The 16,279-nt window shown below is 41.7% G+C and overlaps 1 protein-coding gene across 1 annotated transcript; it reads right to left on the bottom strand.

Annotated features, from left to right (window-relative positions):
• On the bottom strand, nucleotides 1-10,664 carry LOC106589861 (hepatic leukemia factor). The gene is made up of 4 exons (XM_014180265.3): nucleotides 10,267-10,664; nucleotides 9,034-9,381; nucleotides 4,941-5,152; nucleotides 1-2,429 (listed from the first exon to the last, which is right to left on the bottom strand). Exons 1-4 carry the CDS (start codon nucleotides 10,403-10,405, stop codon nucleotides 2,214-2,216), a joined length of 915 nt encoding a protein of 304 aa, XP_014035740.1. The 5' UTR covers nucleotides 10,406-10,664; the 3' UTR covers nucleotides 1-2,213.
• Between the last annotated feature and the right edge of the window lie 5,615 nt (nucleotides 10,665-16,279).

The following is a 16,279-nucleotide window of genomic DNA, read 5'->3' as shown; positions in this document are numbered from 1 at the left end:
TGATTTCAACAGTTTTATTTTGATCATGAAAAACAAACAAAAGACAAGAGAGAAATATTTGGAAAAACACAGATTTTAACATATCAGCATATAAGTATTCTGTCTAGTGAACCCTACACCAAGAGGAAAGTAGGAATAATCACACGAAGGGGACAAATTAAGAAGAGACATAACATAAGTCCTTGTTTTTGGGATTTGACTTTCTTCTCTGCCAAAACTACATACAATACAAATAAGAATTTAAAAAGGAATGCCAATATCAATCTTCCTCTTAGACTACAGAGTTTCTGCTTCTGCAAACCAAATAAACAACGCAACAAAACATACAAAACTTTTAAAAAAACGAAAACAGCAAAGCGTTTTGAGATTGTCTGTGGTGGGCGGGAGGGGTAAAAGGGTGAGACTGACTATACTTTCATATGGTTGGTAAAACAGCTTGTCAGTTTGATTTGTAATGTTGTCTTTAGTAATGCCCATGCAAAGTATCTGAGGAACAGCATCGGTAGAAGTGAACAAGTTCTGAATATACATAGTTTTTTTAAATACACAGGAGATATATGTAGGAAAAAAAATACTGTACAAAAACAAGAATATCTTTGTATAAACAACAAAAGCTTTAATATATTAACATATCCTTTCTATACTGTAATCTTTTGGTCTGTAGTAAAGAGATATTTAAAGTGATGTGGGTATATTCCACAGTACTGTATAGGCAACACCATTCATTTGCCCAACGTAAGCTGTGTTAATTTGTTATATACAGTAGTACATCTGTTACATTCATCTCTCATTGGGTCATGGGGAGAGCATCTGTACGGTGTTAATATTAGGACAGCCTCATTCTCAGCAGGAATTCTTTCAATCTCGGCAGGACTGAGAGGCAGTCCTAATATGGACACCGTACCTCTGTAGACAAGAACCTGACACAGAGAAGTCATGCTTGAGAAAATAAAAATAACACAATAAAAACTATTGCCTACTGCACAGATGCTGATAATGTTCACATTTGAATGCTTGAACAACAAATAGAAACATGCCTGATTTGATGTAAAGACATAAATATCATAATATCAACTAATAAAAGCAATTACAAATTGTTCACGTGCTGAAATAAAGAGGGCAGTTTCATGCGTGTCTGTGACAGTAGGCTTGGTAGAGCGGAGACCAAGAGCTTATACTGCCTTATTGCTTTAGCCTCCCAAACTTGTTCTGTACAACAGAGTGATCTGGTGACAAGGAACTAGAAACAAACCTTTGTTATACATAACACTGCTATAAGAAGAACATGAGAATGATGAAGCTGACATCATAATAGCCTGGCGGCCGGTCTGTCTCTGCTTTATCTAAAATGTTGTTGACTCACTAAGGCAACAACGTAGCATTGCTTGATACAGAAACAGTAGGATACCCAGGCTAGCGGTATGTAGGCTTGGGAGAGGTTTTAAAGTATGAGCAGTGCAGTGATTGTTTACACATTACAAACAGCTTATATCTGATGGGGAGAGAGGTGGATAAAGTGGGACAGGTAACGTCAGGGGAGACGTCTCAACTGACATTTACAGTATGGAAACCATAGAAAACCGAAGAAACCATTAACACAAGATCATTCACAGACAATAGCAGACGTTATGGATCAAGAGGGAGTGGGAGGAGGGTAGGTAACATACGATTCAACATACATATTCATAAGAAAATAAAACACCACAGTAAAAGCCATGAAAAATGTGGAAAATAACACAAAAGCCATGTGTGGACAGATACACTACATCAGAAAGAAAATAACCAAATTAAAAACACACACAGATCGGAAATAAAATAAACACATTCCGTTTCTTACTCATAGACAGTACAGAAAGCTACCCGCTTTCCCTCACAAGGGCCAATCACAGAGAGACATGGATGAGGATGAAATATATGGTATAGAAAATGAGTAGAAATGTGCTACTGAAATCATTTTGTCCTTCAATCTCTTGATACGAGTTGTGAGATGGTAGGAGGCAGTTCCTAGGTTGTGTGTGGGGGCAGTTTTCGGGCAGGGAGGACATGGATTGGGTGGTGGCCTCAGACAGATGTAAGCTCAGCCTCTCAGCCTCATGCTCAGGGGGTGTTCAGGGATGAATGAGGACCTGGGCAACAGGGCCGGGTGTGTGTATGTGTGCGTGCGTGTGTGTGTGTATTCTTCATGTTTGTGAGTGTATTCTGTCTCAGTCCCATTACAGAGGGCCCTGTGTGGCCTGGTACTCGGCCACAATGTTCTTTGTGCGCCCAAGCTCTCTCCTCAGATCAGCCACCTCCATTTTCAGGGCGGAGTTCTCCTTCTCCAGGAAACCCGCTCGGATGGCGATCTGGTTTTCTTTGAGTCGACGGGCATCACGTGACCTCTTGGCAGCCACGTTGTTCTTCTTACGCCTCACCCAATACCTGTCATCCTGCTCGAGAGGTGCAAGGGAAGAGAGTGGGTATTAAAAGAGGGGAAATGTACTTAATTATACACTGGGTGGTTCGAGCCCTGAATGCTGATTGGTTGACAGCCATGGCTTATCAGATCGTATACCACGGGTATGACAAAACATTTAATTTTACTGCTCTAATTGCATTGGTAACCAGTTTATCCTCGTTGCGCCGCTACGAAGATCAGCCCTGAGGCCGTGGTATATTGGCCATATACCACACCCCCGGGGCCTTATTACTTAATTATACACTACCAATGAGCAAAATGATTATTTAAAAAATAATCACATATTTGAAATAATCATGTTAACTGGACTGGTAGCTTTAGACAACTTTTCATTGACTTATTTCTGTGTTGAAAACAGGTGCCTAAACTACAAATGTCCAAAACCAAAGTAAAATATCAAACACACCCATATGTTAACTGTCAGATCTCTCCCATTAGAAAATTACCCCTCCTCTCGGTCTGGCAGCTAGAGGAGTTTTCCCATAACCTTTGTATGGCTACACAAGCAGCTTTCAGTCAATTCATTACTGGACTAAAGCCATGCAAGGATACACCTTTATGTGAATAAATAAAAAGGCAAATCCCTTTAGTCGGACAGGGAGAGAAAGAGCGGGAGAGAGAGAGCGGGAGAGAGAGAGAGAGAGAGAGAGAGAGAGAGAGAGAGAGAGAGAGAGAGAAAGAGAGAGAGAGAGAGAGAGAGAGATTAATCACACAGGGTGTTCTTGGGATGAACACAAGACCAGCTAAGCCTCTTATCTGGACCACACCCCTTAGGTCAGATCTGACCAATGGGAAGGGTGCAAATAGGGTCAGGGTCAGATGAGAGCTGATGGAAACAGCTAGTGAGAAGAGAGAGAGAGAGAGAGAGAGCGAGAGAGAAAGAGAGAGAAAGAGAGAGAGAGAGAGAGAGAGATAAAGCAGCGTGGTGGTAAAAAAAACAGAGTTGATGGCTCTGTGTGTACACGCTATGGTCTACTACACGCTATGCTCTACTACACACTATAGTCTACTACACGCTATGGTCTACTACACGCTATGGTCTACTACACGCTATAGTCTACTACACGCTATGGTCTACTACACGCTATGGTCTACTACACGCTATAGTCTACTACACGCTATGGTCTACTACACGCTATGGTCTACTACACGCTATAGTCTACTACACACTATAGTCTACTACACACTATAGTCTACTACACACAATAGTCTACTACACTAACTACACACTATAGTCTACTACACACTATAGTCTACTACACACTATAGTCTACTACACTAACTACACACTATACTCTACTACACACTATACTCTACTACACACTATAGTCTACTACACACTATACTCTACTAGACACTATAGTCTACTACACACTATACTCTACTACACACTATAGTCTACTACACTAACTACACACTATACTCTACTACACACTATACTCTACTACACACTATAGTCTACAACACACTATACTCTACTACACGCTATAGTCTACTACACACTATAGTCTACTACACACTATAGTCTACTACACACTATAGTCTACTACACACTATAGTCTACTACACTAACTACACACTATAGTCTACTACACACTATAGTCTACTACACACTATAGTCTACTACACGCTATGGTCTACTACACGCTATGGTCTACTACACACTATACTCTACTACACACTATAGTCTACTACACTAACTACACACTATAGTCTACTACACACTATAGTCTACTACACGCTATAGTCTACTACACACTATAGTCTACTACACGCTATAGTCTACTACACACTATAGTCTACTACACACTATACTCTACTACACACTATAGTCTACTACACACTATAGTCTACTACACTAACTACACACTATAGTCTACTACACACTATAGTCTACTACACACTATAGTCTACTACACACTATAGTCTACTACACTAACTACACACTATACTCTACTACACACTATACTCTACTACACACTATACTCTACTACACACTATACTCTACTACACACTATAGTCTACTACACTAACTATACACTATCATCTAATACACACTATGGTCTACTACACTAACTACATGCCATTCACTCACTGTGATTATTATTTATGAATCATCTATTCATCAATAACAGAAGATGATCTACCTGTTTCATAATCAGGGATAACACAGCTCAAAATAATCTGATAGATTAGGATCTACCTGTTTCATAATCAGGGATAACACAGCGCAAAACAATCTATTAGATTAGGATCTACCTGTTTCATAATCAGGGATAACACAGCTCAAAATAATCTAATAGATTAGGATCTACTTGTTTCATAATCAGGGATAACACAGCGCAAAACAATCTATTAGATTAGGATCTACCTGTTTCATAATCAGGGATAACACAGCGCAAAATAATCTTATAGATTAGGAGACGTGACACACACACAGAGACACACACACACGCACATACAGAGAGACACACACACATACCTTCATGTCATCTGGCAATAACACCTTGCAGGCCTTCTTGAACATGGGCTGTGGTTTGAGCTCCTCGGGGGTGAACTTGCGTTTGCGGGGGTCGAACATCTCCTGTCCCGGTACGCTGGACAAAACCAAGTCAGCAGGGTCAGGCACATAGCTCACCGGCACCTGGATGGACTCTGGGTCGATGGGGCTGGGAGTGTTTCTGGATGGCAGGGCTGGTGAGGGAGAGTAGCAGGACAGAAGGACGTTAGATACATGGAAGTAGGTTATAGAAATGTGTTTGATAGAATTAGAGAAATTACCACTACATATTTTGGGGGGGGGGGGGGGGGTTTGGTGGTTTGGTGCACTATTCTGAAGACATTCATGATAAAAGTTAAACTTGAGCAAAATCAATGTGACAAGGTGAAGGTAGTGCGTTTTTATTCCTTGCACCATGAATAGTCACATTGTTATTGTAATGTATCCAGTAGTAGTGGCAAACTGCAGCCACTGGGGGGCACAAGACACAAAGCTAACACACAACCTAAACCAAAGTTTGCCAGTCTGTGAAACCTCTAGTACCCCTGTGAGTACCTACATACTCACCCCTCATCTTCCCCCTCCAATTCCCATGCAGAATAAACTCTGAACCAACTACTGGACAGAAACACACTGGTTCGAAAACGGTTATGTGGACATAATTTATATTATAAGTCTATTCATATGCCTCTGACCACTGTCCTTATACAAGCATTACGCATGTAAGTATATATTTGCATTGAGTGAGCCTGAGGCTGGAGGCCAGCTGGTGTGAGATGGGCGAAAGCGATAGTGCCAGAGGCCCCTGCTCCTTTTCAGTGTTCAAATGACATCTCAACCTCAATCTGAACCTGATGTGACGACTAGGTCCTTCCCTAACCTGAGCCGAGGTAGAATAGTTGTATAGAGAACCTTATAGCCTTCACACTCTAACTAGTGACCTGTCCAGGGGGTTTGCTTGTACATCAAGCTGCCTCACACTACAGAAACAGGAGACAGGCCCCTGTCCCTATGGGCTGTTCTGGCTCGGACAGGGCTTATTTGTCCAAGGCTTAAATACTTACCTAACTAACCTCGTCCCCAGGCTCAATTGCTACCAGAGAGAGAGTGAGAGAGAGACAGCTGGCGGACGAGATGAATTACACTGATGCTGCCTGAGACATATACAGTGCATTCATAAAACTTGTTATGTTACAGCCTTATTCTAAAATGGATTGAATAGTTTTTTCCCCTCATCAATCTACACAATACCCCATAATGACGAACCAAAAACAGGTTTTAAGACATTTTTGCACATTAATAATAAAAAAAAAACAGAAATATCACATTTACTTAAGTAGTCAGACCCTTTACTCAATACTTCGTTGAAGCACCTTTGACAGCGATTACAGCCTTGAGTCTTCATGGGACGCTACAAGCTTGGCACACCGGTATTTGGGGAGTTTCTCCCATTCTTCTCTGCAGATCTTCTCAAACTCTGTCAGGTTGGATGGGGAGCGTAGCTGCACAGCTATTTTCAGGTCTCTCCAGAGATGTTCGATCGAGTTCAAGTCCGGGCTCTGGCTGGGCCACTCAAGGACATTCAGTGACCACTCTTGCGTTGTCTTGGCTGTGTGCTTAGGGTCGTTGTCCTGTTGGAAGTTGAACCTTCGCCCCAGTCTGAGGTCCTGAGTGCTCTGGAGACAGTTTTCATCAAGGATCTCTCTGTACCTTTCTCTGCTCATCTTTCCCTCAATCCTGACAAGTCTCCCGGTCCCTGCCGCTAAAAAACATCCCCACAGCATGACGCTGCCACCACCATGTTTCACCGTTGGGATGGTGTTGGCCAGGTGATGAGCACTGCCTGGTTCCCTCCAGATGTGAGGCTTGGCATTCAGGCCAAAGAGTTTAATCTTGGTTTCATCAGACCAGAGAATCTTGTTTCAGAGTCCTTTAGGTGCCTTTTGGCAAACTCCAAGTGGGCTGTCATGTGCCTTTTACTGAGGAGCGGCTTCCGTCTGGCCACTCTACCACAAAGGCCTGATTGGTGGAGTGCTGCAGAGATGGTTGTCCTTCTGGAAGGTTCTCACATCTCCACAGAGGAACTCTGGAGCTCCGTCAGAGTGACCATCTGGTTCTTGGTCACCTCCCTGACCAAGGCCCTTCTTCCACGATTGCTCAGTTTGGCCGGGCGGCCAGATCTAGGAAGAGTCTTGGTGGTTCCAAACTTCGTCCATTTAAGAATGATGGAGGCCACTGCTCTTGGGAAATTCATTGCTGCATAAACGTTTTGGTACCCTTCCCCAGATCTGTGCCTTGACACAATCCTGTCTTTGAGCTCTACGGACAATTCCTTCGGCCTCATGGCTTGGTTTTTGTTCTGACATGCACTGTAAACTGTGGGACCTTATATAGATAGGTGTGTGCCTTTCCAAATCATGTCCAATCAATTGAATTTACCACAGGTGGACTCCAATCAAGTTGTAGAAACATCTTAAGGATGATCAATGAAAACAGGATGTACCTGAGCTCAATTTTGAGTCTCATAGCAAAGGTTCAAATAAATATGTAAATAAATATTTTTTTATTATTATTGTAAAAACCTGTTTTTACTTTGTCATTATGAGGTATTGTGTGTAGATTGATAAGAAAAAACATATTTCATAAATTTCAGAATAAAGCTGTAACGTAACAAAATGTGGAAAAAGTGAAGGGGTCTGAATACTTTCCGAATGCAATGTAGATAGATCTATACGTAGCTCAGCTCAGATGTACTGGGATGTACAGAAATATTTGACTTCCAGCCCCAGTGTGAAGATTTCATAAATCACGAGAAGGCAAAGTATGCTTTATTAGAACTGTGTGTGTATTGCACCTGTTAATCAACAGCTGCCTCTCAGAACCTGTTAATCAACAGCTGCCTCTCAGAACCTGCTTATCAACAGCTGCCTCTCACAACTTGCTAATCAACAGCTGGCCCTCAGAACCTGCTAATCAACAGCTGCCTCTCACAACCTGCTAATCAACAGCTGCCTCTCAGAACCTGCTAATCAACAGCTGCCTCTCAGAACCTGCTAATCAACAGCTGCCTCTCAGAACCTGCTAATCAACAGCTGCCTCTCAGAACCTGCTAATCATCAGCTGCCTCTCAGAACCTGCTAATCAACAGCTGCCTCTCAGAACCTGCTAGTCAACAGCTGCCTCTCAGAACCTGCTAATCAACAGCTGCCTCTCACAACCTGCTAATCAACAGCTGCCTCTCAGAACCTGCTAATCAACAGCTGCCTCTCAGAACCTGCTAATCAACAGCTGCCTCTCAGAACCTGCTAATCAACAGCTGCCTCTCAGAACCTGCTAATCAACAGCTGCCTCTCAGAACCTGCTAATCAACAGCTGCCTCTCAGAACCTGCTAGTCAACAGCTGCCTCTCAGAACCTGCTAATCAACAGCTGCCTCTCAGAACAGAAGTACTTCAAATGAGTGAATCTGGAACAGAACATTACACTAATTACCTGAAGGGATGTAAAGTGAGAGATTTGACCTCCAAGGTGAAGATTTCACTTAAATCATGACAAGGCAATCTATGCTTTTCAGAAGTGTCTAAGACCTGCCTATCAAAACAGAAGTGCTTAAAATTAGTGACAAAAAAAACAGAACAGTACACTAATTAGTTGAGCTAGTGGGGTCACGGCCAGAGTCTGCTATTATCAACGGTGAGCCTGGAGCAATTAGGGGTAAGTGCATTGCTCAAGGGCACATCGGCAGATGTTTCACCTTGTCGGCTCGAGGATTCGAACCCGCAACTTTTCGATTAGGGGCATAAACAGAGGAAACACACACTCACACACACACACACTAACGGGTCACGTCATCACAATATCTGAATTTCACACCTTTTCCATTCTGGGTTTGAGGCCTCTTCTAAGAAACCTAATAAAGTAGTCCTACTCTATTCTTCCTGAGCTGTGGTTGATATTGTATTATATGAGCTAGAAGTGTCTTTCAGATGTTCACTGTACAGACAAACAGAGTATGTGGTTGTTATCCTTTTTTCCCTGTGTGTGTTGATGTGTCTGTGTGTGTGTGTTTTACACACCTGCTCTGGCGAGGCTAGGGAGACAGTTCTGTGCACCCATGCTTGTGTGTACCGACGTTGATGCGCTGGCATGGTTGCTAAGGTCGATCACCGAGGGCAGGGCTTGTGACATGATTGACGTCTGGTGCTGGGACTGTGATTGGTACTGGTTGGGGTGGGTGGAGGCGGCGAGTTCAGAGGGGAGGCCGTTTTCCGACAGGAACTCATCCAGATCCATGTACTCCAGCTGGAAGTTGTCTCCATCGTAGGGGAGAGTCTTGTTCCACAGCGTGGGCCCCAGGAAGGCTGACTGTGGGGCACTCCTCTCCTCATCCAACTTCTTCTCCTTCTCTTTCTCCTTCTTAAATCCTAAAGAGAACATTGGGGGGTGGGTGGGTAAGTACCAAGACACCGAAAAAAAACAACGCTCATCTATACAGACAATGGTAGCGCTTTACTTTACAGTACAGAAATTAGATTACAGAAATAGTACAGTATAATAAAGTGCTGCACAATCGTGAGGCTTGTATGCTAGTATTGAAAGTGCAGCATCTATTTATTGTATCTGTTATTTGGGAGACTAAAGTATCCTCTATGGTATGCAGCAGCTCATCTTCAGGGTTAACTGGTTTGGATAACTGGTTTTGAGGAGCAAAAAAAGCTGATATTCAGAAGTGAAACCTGCTTTGATAACTGTTACTTCAATAACAATATCTATTGCTACATCACTATCACTAAAATGATCATACTTTCAATCAATCAATCCATTGCATCAACATACATCACTGATCACTGTGCTAGCTATACAATACAATACATTCATGTAGGAATAATAAGGAGAAGTGTGGTAGTTAATTGCTAGCTAATGAATTTGTCAAGTGCTGTCAGGTGACTAATAGTGGAGCCGGTTTGGGTACATACAGACAGGTACACAAGTATATGGTAACTTTATTTGAACTATATCCATATGCCTGTATTTCGATAGGTAAGGACGCTGAAGCAAATCATTATCAATTAAAATTAATGTTGGCTATAGGCCTTTAGAGAATATTTCAAAATGCATTATTTACGCTATTTATCTGGAGCAAAGCGAGTTCATAGATACAAGTAGCTTTTCCAATAAATAAACAACGTAAATAAACAAATTGTCTCTATAAAAATAAAGACAATTTAAGTTTGAGATAAGTAATTATATATTCTAGAATAGAAAGGAATAGAATAGAACAGCATAAAATAAACGTAGGCTATTTTTACCTTCATGTTGTTGTTCATGTTGTTGGAGGAGGAGGGGTAGTTTCATGGGGTTCTCCAGTAGAGACTTCAATACCCAGTGATTTGACATAGGTAGAAACCTTGGATTCACCGGGAGATGTCTGGACACTATTTTATCCATCTCGTCTTCCTTCAGCGGTCAACAAAAAACACTTAACCTGGTCCTGGTGGGCTAATACAAAATCCGAAACGTTCAAGTGAATCGATTTTTTTTTTATCGAAATCACAGGTCGATTTCAACCTCAACAAGTGCCGATATATCGAGAAATAAAAGCCAGTGGGAAAAGCTGGTTCCAGTGCCACCTGCTATTCTACTGTAGTAGTCAGTAGAAGGTAGAGATAGTCCCGTCCACCCATTCATACCATGTGAAAACCGAGATATGTGACGTCAAACCCTGAGACACCGCCCATTTTATCTCTCTCTCTCTCTATCGCTCTCTCTCTCTCGTGTGTGTGTGTGTGTGAGACACTGACTGAAGTCAAGACACCTTAGTCCCCTAGCTATTAGGATATTTTATTGACGGAAGGAGGATATATAGCTTATCAACAACACTGTTTCTATATAGCCCATCGCGTTTCCAGAAGAATTTGTATGGAGGTTACCTACTAGACTAGAATAGACCTAGTGCTACGCCCTACAAACTATACTTTCTTGCATTTAAATCCTGTCAAAGCCGACAAAGTAGGGCTATTTATCACATGCATGTGTACAGAGAGTAATAGGCCTACTGGTATAATATCCGAGTTTGTGTGTACACTATAATTACATTATGTAGGCCTATATTGGCCGTTGTTCAAAATAGGTAAAAGGTGCGTCTGTTTTGAACCCACTGTTCCCATGTGTCCTCATATGTGAAACACGTGACAAATTACACTAAAGTTAGGCAACCGTTTTTTCCCGACATATACATACATAGATGGACTAATTGCACCATGAAGTAAATGAAAATCGCTGTAGTCATGTTCCAAGTGAGGAACTATGAGAACACTTTTTTTTGATAGAGTGCTTTTTTGATAGAGTGCTTTTTCGTCTGTCACGCTTTGAGCGCACGGACCAAACCCCTTCACCCTTAGCCTAGAAAAGGATGGATGGAATGATGGGTCACGTTAGTGGGCGCGGTTGACCTACTTTTGTCCAATAGCGGAGCGAGATATCCTGCGCTCGCTGCTCACCACCTCCTAGGGCCTAGGCGGTTCTCACATTGAACCTCATGTGCTTTCACCGGGGTGAAAACAACTCAATCTAACACACAGCAGCCTACTGGGAAGAAAAAGCTCCTGTACTCTTTGTACAAAAGAAATAAGCCATTTAGGCCTACAAAGTGAACAACTACAGGATCTTCACCCACCCAAGTGCTGCCTTCTGCTGCCAAAATGCAGACAGTCACTCATAAAAACAATACAAAAAACACCTCTTTCAGAAAGCCAATGGTCTTTGATTGATTCTGTCCTACTCTCTATCCCTTCTGTCCCTTAAATTAATTGGTTAATTGTATTGCTCTATAATTTGATTCAACCTACACTTGATTTTATGTAGCCTACTTTTGTCCTTGATTGTCCTGAAAAGCCTCTGTCAATTAATGTATTATTATTATTATTATATTTTATTTTTATTTAACCTTTATTTAACTAGGCAAGTCAGTTAAGAACAAATTTACAATGACAGCCTATTAGTATAGAAACTCAATGTAGTATTTTATTTACGCAATAAGGCACGAGGGGGTGTGGTATATAGCCAATATATTATGGCTAAGTGCTGTTCTTAAGCACGACACAAAGCGGAGTGCCTGGATACAGCCTTTAGCCGTGGTATATCGCCATATACCACAAACCCCCGAGGTGCCTTATTGCTATTAAAAACTGGTTACCAACGTAATTAGAGCAGTTAAAATACATGTTTTGTCATACCCGTGGTATACGGTCTGATATACCACGGCTGTCAGCCAATCAGCATTCAGGACTTGAACCATCAGGTTTATAATCTTGTTTATACCATGGCATTGTTGAATACTCTTTTCTGATTGGCTTGAAGGGCATTCAAGAGCGTGCATCATTTCCCTATAATGCACAGTATATTTGCAGCTAGAATTCAATGGCTATAGATAATTTGTACATGTTTTGTTTGAGATGCTCTTGAAAGCAGTCGAATTGAAATTGATTTTCATAAATAGCAAGCTAGGTCTGATGGTTTTGTTAGCTAAACTAGCAAATCTGTTTGTTTGGTTACCATGGCTACCACAGTTACTACTAGTACTGTAGCTATCTAGTAAACTTGCTAACTACTTCAGTGGATGTTGAACACCTTTCTACTGGCAAATGAACACATATTTCTAGTGGCAAATGTGTTCAATTATAGCTATAGTATAAAAGGGATAATCAACTCAGGGCTCTATGCATTTTCTGGAAAATAATGTAACTCTGTGGTGGAAAGTCAGTTGCACTCCAGCAGCATGTTGTGGAACACACCTTCCACTTCATTCATTATTTTCCATAGAACGCATAGTGCCCCTCATTGATTATCCCTTTATTATTTGTTTATATGAGAATATAAAGTACTAAGCTCTTGTCGCTCTCATGTACAGTACAAGTCAAAAGTTTGGACACACCTACTCATTCAAGGGTTTTCTTTATTTTTACTATTTTCTACATTGTAGAATAATAATGAAGACACAAAAACTATGAAATAACACATATGGAATCATGTAGTAACCAAAAAAGTGTTGAACAAATAAAAATATATATTTTTAATTTGAGATTCTTCAAAGTAGCCACCCTTGTGGAAGCTATTGTCCTTTGTCTGTCTATGTCTGAAAAAGTGGCATTAGAGACATAATGTTAGCTCACACAAATATGTTAAACAAATCTCTATTTGCCTCTCCTAAACTCTAAACTCTGTTGACATCCTTGACAACAGAGGTTATTAAAGCATGTTGTGACAACCTTTGCAAGAGAAAAGTAGGACACTGCTTAGCCACACCTGCTCCCCTGGGCTAGAACACTTGCAGACATGTGCACTTAGGATCACACAGTGCTAAAGATGTTTGTGCATGATCTCAATGAAATGTCTCTGAAGGAGTCAGTGGCACTAGCTTGCTTACAGTGTGTGATGAGTGATGTTGCATACAATATATAGACCTATGCTAAAAAAAACTAAAACATTTTGGCTACAGATGCAGTTTGAATGTATTAGGGATTTAGGTTGATTTTCTTGAGGGGGGGGGGGGGGCATTTTGAGCACCTTCCCCTTACAAAGATCTAAGCACAGCCCTGAACACTTGAAAAAGTGAGTGGGTGAGTCACTGCATGTACAATATTCTCCTGAGCGCTGGCACACGAAAGTAAAGTTGTCAGATTTTAGCTTTATGCCTAAAGCTAGAAATCATTTCAGACAGAAAGGGACCTGTTTGCAGTATTCACATGACTTTGTTTTAATCAAACATGAGATATTGCAACTCAGAACAATGGAATTAGAACTATTACAAATATCCTCTTTAACCTGAAGGTAAAAAAAGTATTGTTTTAATTATAGTATATCTTCCTTACACACACTCCAATCCAATATCGTGTGTGCATGTGTGTTTGTACCAATAACAGATTGAAAATGCGATTAGCATGACCAGCAGTGACCTAAATTAGCCAGTGTGTTATGTACTGTAAGATCTTGAGCCTACTTTGCCCCACACACGCAAATACACACACACACACACACACACACACACACACACACACACACACACACACACACACACACACACACACACACACACACACACACACACACACACACACACACACACACACACACACACACACACACACACACACACACACACACACACACACACACAGCTGGCTGAAGGCCACCACTCACACAAGTTAGGGTTCTGAGTTGCCAAGATTCAGTTGTATTAAAACTACTGTACCTTGACCATTTCTGCCTCTGATGAAATTGATTGATCTTTACCTTCTTTCACTACTTTGCATGGTTAATTTTTCCTTATCAGAAACTATGTCAAGAGAATGAGAATGTTGTGAAAGTAATATAACAGAAGGCTGAAATAGCAGCTATCTGGCTCTGAATGCATCCCCAATTGCACCCAATTCCCTATATAGGAACTACTGTAGTGCACTACTTGGGCTCTGGTCAAAAGTAGTGCACTATAAAGGGAATAGGGTGCAATTTGGAACGTGACTCTGACTCTCGTTTTTAGTAGAATCTTTAGTACAGCAAGACCAATTAGAGGTGTCAGCCAGTCAGTCACTTCCTGTTGAACGCGGAATGAGGGAGAGCTCGGTTTGGTGTTTTGGAAAGTTTGTTGTTTTGAAAGTCTATTGAAAAAGTTTGGTTAATAACTAGCTCTCTTTTGAGTTTCGATTCCGTAACCCGGTTGGCATCAGTTGCTGGGACTGCTACTATCTGTCCAGTGATGCTGCCGACGAAGGCCGGTTCTGAGTAGCTGTTTGGCATATCAGCTAGCCTAGCTGCTAGCTAACTAGCTGCCTATCAAGCTAGCAGGGTTTTCTTGAGGGCTTGAACGCAGCCCATGATGCGGTTAGCCATTGTGGCTGGGACCACGGATTGTCCCAAGCAGATGTTACAACAACAAGAAAATAGCTTCAAGTGTTGTGTCCAAATACTGGTGGAGTCAGTTAATAAAAGAATAGATGACCTGACCAGAGAGGCCCAGAACCTGAAGAACAGTTTGCAGTTCTCCCAGGGTCAGATCGATGAGTTTAAATAAGAGAACGGCAAGATGACAGCAATCTATAAGTCATTGAGAGAAGACATCAGTTCTGTTTATGAATCCATAATAACAATGACAGAGAAATCACATTATCTTGAGGGACAATCAAGGCAGAACAACATTGTTGAAGATGGAATTGCAGAATCCACATGAGACCTGAATGAAGTCTGAGGACAAAGTGAGGGAAATGATCTCGGAGAAACTGAAGATGGACCACTGGAAGATTAAAGTGGAGCGGGCCCACACCGGGACAGGTAACAGGCCCTGGCCAATAGTGGTCAAGTTCCTGAGGTTCAGGGACAAGGTAGCTGTTCTGGAAAGAGCCAAGAACTTGAGAGGAATGTACATCTTTCTCAACGAGGACTATCCTGAAGCTGTGCATCAGAAGAGGAAAGAACTTATCCCAGCCATGAAAGCTGCTGCCTGAGCGCGTGGGGACATTGCTTACATTGCTTACATCCGCTATGACAGGCTCTTTGTCCACCCTCCCTCCCAAAAGCCTGAAAGGGATGAGAGAGCCAAGCCTATGGGTCATAGCTTCAACTCTGCAGCACACACACACACCAATTGATTAATGGACTGCTGAAGGTATCTTTTTTGTCTTGCTTTGTTTGCTCTTATCCATATTATGTCTATCTCTGATAAGCTACACAGGAAAGGGCTGAAAATAGCCCATATTAATATATGTAGCCTTAGAAATAAGGTTCATGAAATCAATAACTTGCTAACATCAGATAACATTCATATATTAGCCATTTCTTAGATTCACTTAGATAATTCATTTGATGATATAAGCAGTAGCAATACAAGTATATAACATCTATAGAAGAGACAGAAATGCTTATGGGGGAGGTGTTGCTGTATATATTCAGAGCCATATCACTGTAATGCTTAGAGAAGATCTTACGTCAAGTGTTATTGTCAGGAATCCCGCTTCCTGAGTCTGTTTTCTGCCTGAGCTGACTGTTTCTGTTTTGGAGTCTGTTTCCTGAGGTTCCTGAACGCACCCTGTCTGGTTGCCAGGCGACGAAGCTAGGAGGGAGATCTCTCGATTACCCGCACCTGCATCTCATCAGCCATCTGCACACCTGGTCCTGATCATCACCTCTTCTCTTCATAAGCTCTGACCTGACATCCATTCCCTGCCGGATCGTTAGCAATGAACAGTATGTTGTGTCAGCGTATCAAGCCTCATGTTACCAGAGTTAGTTTTGTTGTTCTGTACTTTTTGCGGGTTACTCACCTCCGTT

The sequence above is a fragment of the Salmo salar genome, chromosome 28 (genome assembly GCF_965601325.2).
Source record: "Salmo salar chromosome 28, fSalSal1, whole genome shotgun sequence".
NCBI lineage: Eukaryota > Metazoa > Chordata > Actinopteri > Salmoniformes > Salmonidae > Salmo > Salmo salar.
Note: the sequence above shows the minus strand (reverse complement) of the source record. Positions and strands in the feature narration are given on the sequence as shown.